Source organism: Cynoglossus semilaevis, chromosome 13, assembly GCF_000523025.1.
Source record: "Cynoglossus semilaevis isolate Cse_v1.0 chromosome 13, Cse_v1.0, whole genome shotgun sequence".
Classification (NCBI taxonomy): domain Eukaryota; kingdom Metazoa; phylum Chordata; class Actinopteri; order Pleuronectiformes; family Cynoglossidae; genus Cynoglossus; species Cynoglossus semilaevis.
In genome coordinates this window covers 3,264,467-3,268,796 of record NC_024319.1, presented here as the reverse complement: position 1 = coordinate 3,268,796, position 4,330 = coordinate 3,264,467, and the positions used below count along the sequence as shown (strand labels likewise).

Below are 4,330 nucleotides of genomic sequence, written 5' to 3'. Positions count from 1 at the left end.
CTTCATCAGTGTCTGGACCAGGGTGTTGGCTTGTTTCTGAGGGAGGGAGGGAGACAGAGAGGGAGGATGTGTCAGTGCTCAGTCTTTACAGGACGGTTCTGTTGGATCCATGTTGGAGACCACAGAAACCAGACCAACAAAATATGAAAACACAAAGGATTATGGGTACAACTGCTACACATTGGATCCAGAAAATTAAAACCTATAAATTCCTCTGTGCGAAAAATAAAACTCAAACAGTCCCTGAAAAGTTCCAGGGTCTCAGGAAGAATCTCTCTCTCTCTGACCTTGATCTTGTTGCTAGCGGTGCTCGGACGCCCCCGTTTCTCTGCCTCCAGGTTCTCAGGGAACAGTCCTTGGATGAATTGACTGGACACAAACACAGCACAACCGTGAGGTCACCATGAGGTCATCACAGCTGTGTGATGTCACGTCACGGTTACTTACAACTCACTGCTCTGCATCAGCTCGATGATGTCGCTGAACAGCACGTCTCTGTTCCGCTCGCAGAACCCGCTGACATCGTACGACACCTGCGACGGTCAGACAAACTCAGGGTGGTACTACAAGTGTACTGCAAATGTAGACGAGCTGTATTTATGTCGTAAAATTTGGTTTGTACACATTTAATGAAGTGTTAATGAAACACACAAATCCAGGTGTACCACCCATGTACCTTGCCTGCGTAGTGGTGAACTACGAATCCTTTGTTCCAGCTGCTGAAGTGTTCGTGGGAACCGATCTGTCCCTGCAGCTTCTGCAGCAGCGTCTGGTCCGCGCCCTCACCTTTGGCATGCATGGTGGCACAGACGTCATCCAGGACACTCATTATACCAACAGGATTCTGGGTAATTGTGAGAAGGATTATAGGAACATGTCCATAAAGAAAAACTTGTTAACTGGTTAACCTTCTTTGGGATTGGCTGACTCACCAGTTTAGACTCGATGAGGTCACAGACCACCTTGTTGTTGAAATACTCAATGGGCTTCCATTTGATTCCCTCCTGGACGTATTCTTCCTGATTTGAAGAAACGTGATGGAGATGAGTGCATGATGAAGGACAAAACAATCAGCGTGAAGACAGACGAGCCAAGCTCAAGTACCGGGACGTGGTGATGTCACCATGACTCACCTGTTCCGCCTTCAACGTTAGCTCGATAAAAATCTGCTGCAGCTTCTCGTTGACAAAGTTGATGCAGAACTGTTCAAAGCCGTTTTTCTGGAAGACAGTCGTGAACCTCAGTCAATCAATGGACTAATCGATCAACAACACCATCAACAAAAACCAAAAAAATAAAAATCAGCAACAATCATTTCAAGAACCTATGGAAAACCCAGCTTGTCTGTGGAGATTATTTCAAACGTATCAAAAATGGTTCTGGAACCTCGTGACTTTTTCTGAACTTGAAAATGTATCCAGGACTGAATCTCTAACAACAAAACGTTCTTAAGAAGGTCAGGAAGACATTACTGTTCTGAGTTCACACGGCAGTAAGAAGGTTCCAGGATGTTTCAGGAGGTTTATGAGAAATAAGGAAGGTTCTGGAAATTAAGGACTCCAGAGAGAATCCAGGATATTTACCAATTTCTCAGACCTGGTTCAGAGACATTTTCAGTCGTTCTTACCTGAAAGATCTCAAAGCCATAGATGTCCAGGACTCCAATGTTGAGCACCTCCTGGTCCTTCTCCATCGCTTTATTAATACACTATAACACACACACACACGAACACAAGCAGGCATCAGTAGAACACAACCACACGTGCAGGGACATTGAACAGTGCAGTTGGACTGACGTTGACCAGGTAGTTAAAGAGCCGGTTGTACAGGGCCTTGGACAGGGCGTCTCTGGAGAAGGACGCCTGCTCTGTGTTCAGAGTGACAGAGATGGACTCCGTCTTCCCGCCCCACTTACTGTCCATCACTCTGCTGGTCAGTTTACTGCACAGACCTTCCTGAGGGATTCCCAGCAGGAAGGCTGGGAACGCCAGGACTGAGAGATGGAGACAAAGACAAAGACATTGGTGTGAGACAAGTTTGATGTTAAGGTCATAGGTTCAAGTCCCTGTGCCTCCAAAGAAGGAGGGAAGTCTCCGTTACTCACAGTCTTGGCTCTCGACTACAGCGTAGTTATTTTCTTCTCTGAAGCTGATGTTTCCCAGGTGAAGGATTCCTGCGATGATCTGAAGAACGGAATCCTGGTCCTCAATGGACAGACCTACCACTGACATGGCTGCCTGAGAGACAGACAGGTTCACTAATGACGGGTTGACAGACAGACAGAGACAGACAGGTGGAGACAGACGGGCACAGACAGACGGGCACAGACAGACGGGCAGAGACAGACGGGCAGAGACACACAGGCAGAGACAGACAGGTGGAGACAGACAGGCGGAGACAGACAGACAGAGACAGACGGGCAGAGCCAGACGGGCAGAGACACACAGGCAGAGACAGACAGGTGGAGACAAACGTGCAGAGACAGACGGGCAGAGACACACAGGCAGAGACAGACAGGTGGAGACAGACGGGCGGAGACAGACAGACAGAGACAGACGGGCACAGCCAGCCGGGCACGGACAGACGGGCAGAGCCAGACGGGCAGAGACAGACAGGCGGAGACAGACAGGCACAGACAGCCAGGCACAGACAGACGGGCACAGACAGATGGGCAGAGACAGACAGGTGGAGACAGACAGGCGGAGGCAGACAGACAGAGACAGACAGGTTCACTAATGACGGGTTGACAGACAGGCACAGACAGACAGGCAGAGACAGACAGGTGGAGACAAACGTGCAGAGACAGACGGGCACAGACAGACAGGCAGAGACAGACAGGTTCACTAATGACGGGTTGACAGACAGACAGAGACAGACAGGTGGAGACAGACGGGCGGAGACAGACAGACAGAGACAGACAGGGGGAGACAGACAGGGGGAGACAAACGGGCAGAGACAGACAGGTTCACTAATGACGGGGTGACAGACAGACAGAGACAGACGGGCACAGGCCGACGGGCACAGACAGATGGGCAGAGACAGACAGGTACCATGGTGTCTTGAAACTCTTTCTTGTCGTTCACGTCATCCACAGTATACGTTCCTGACTGGTTGAGGTAGTAGTAGTAATCAGGGGTCGTGACCCCTAAGTTCTCTCTCTGCTCCCCACTGGCTCCTTCCAAAAGCTGAGGTCAGAGGTCACAGAGCTTTTAGACACACACTGTTACTACGCCTGTATGTCATTAATACAGTAAATAGTAATTGATGTAGTCTTATAATGTAGTACTTCTGCAGTACCTGGTAGTAGATGTGGAAGTTCCTCTCTTGGGAATTCTGGGAAACAACTCGACTCTTCTCCAGGAGGAAGTTGGAGATCTTTCCTCCATCAGGGGCCCCTCCACGACTGAACTGGATCTCAAAGTATTTGCCCTGATGACAGACGTGTGTTGGTTAACATTGGTACGTTAGTGTGTACTAGTAGACGTGTGTTGGTTAACATTGGTACGTGAGTGTGTACTAGTGTGTATATTAGTGTGTACATCAGAGTACACGCTGGGTTCTCACTCACGAAACGACTGGAGTTGTTGTTGCGGACCGTCTTGGCGTTACCAAATGCCTCCAGCAGGGGGTTGGACTGAAGGATGATGTCTTTCACATGCTGCAAACACACACACACACACAGATGGTCAGTCATTTCTGACTGGACTGTTACCTCCACAGTAGTACTGAGTACTGACCTGTACTTTGTCTCCTCCTCCTGACACCTTGGACACGTAGCTCATTATGAATTTGGCTGCGACAGTTTTTCCAGCTCCACTTTCTCCACTGAGAGATCAGAGGTTTCAGCCATAAATGTTAAAAAACAAAAACAAAAAAGACTGAGCGTCACTTCCACCAATAGGATCTCGATTTAAAATAACATGAACAGTGTGAAGCCCCGCCCACCTGATGATGACACACTGGTTCTCGTTGTCTATCATCATGTTTCTGTACACGTTGTCGGCCAGAGCGTAGATGTGGGGTGGGTTCTCATACTGGGCCTGTGGGGTGGATTGGAGTGAGGGGCCGTTTGTGATGTCATCAATTCAGACCTGGAGTTCAAAGGTCACAGATTGTTATCTTACCGCGCCCTGGTACAGCTCCACCTCTCGGTCTGTGAAGTAGGGAAGCTGTTTAAACGGATTCACTGAGATCAGGACTGGACCGATGTAGGTCTGACAGGGGCAGGGTCAAGGACAGAACCAGAACCAGGACTAAGTACTGGACAATGTATTTACATGTAATGGTAAAGTCTAAGTTTGATGTTTTTTGATAATCTGAACCAAAGTCA

At 48.8% G+C, this 4,330-nt stretch overlaps 1 protein-coding gene across 1 annotated transcript in view; it reads right to left on the bottom strand.

Annotated features, from left to right (window-relative positions):
* The window catches only part of myo1eb (myosin IEb), a 14,117-nt gene that overhangs the window by 4,040 nt on the left and 5,747 nt on the right, over positions 1-4,330 (bottom strand). Inside the window, exons 2-16 of the mRNA XM_025061477.1 lie at positions 4,125-4,214; positions 3,946-4,040; positions 3,738-3,825; positions 3,569-3,658; positions 3,298-3,429; positions 3,051-3,185; positions 2,105-2,237; positions 1,797-1,993; positions 1,628-1,708; positions 1,134-1,220; positions 933-1,019; positions 677-844; positions 448-533; positions 288-369; positions 19-36 (exon numbers count right to left, since the gene is read on the bottom strand). Of these exons, the coding sequence (XP_024917245.1) occupies positions 19-36; positions 288-369; positions 448-533; positions 677-844; positions 933-1,019; positions 1,134-1,220; positions 1,628-1,708; positions 1,797-1,993; positions 2,105-2,237; positions 3,051-3,185; positions 3,298-3,429; positions 3,569-3,658; positions 3,738-3,825; positions 3,946-4,040; positions 4,125-4,214 (1,569 nt within the window). The remainder of the gene's footprint in view (positions 1-18; positions 37-287; positions 370-447; positions 534-676; positions 845-932; positions 1,020-1,133; positions 1,221-1,627; positions 1,709-1,796; positions 1,994-2,104; positions 2,238-3,050; positions 3,186-3,297; positions 3,430-3,568; positions 3,659-3,737; positions 3,826-3,945; positions 4,041-4,124; positions 4,215-4,330) is intronic.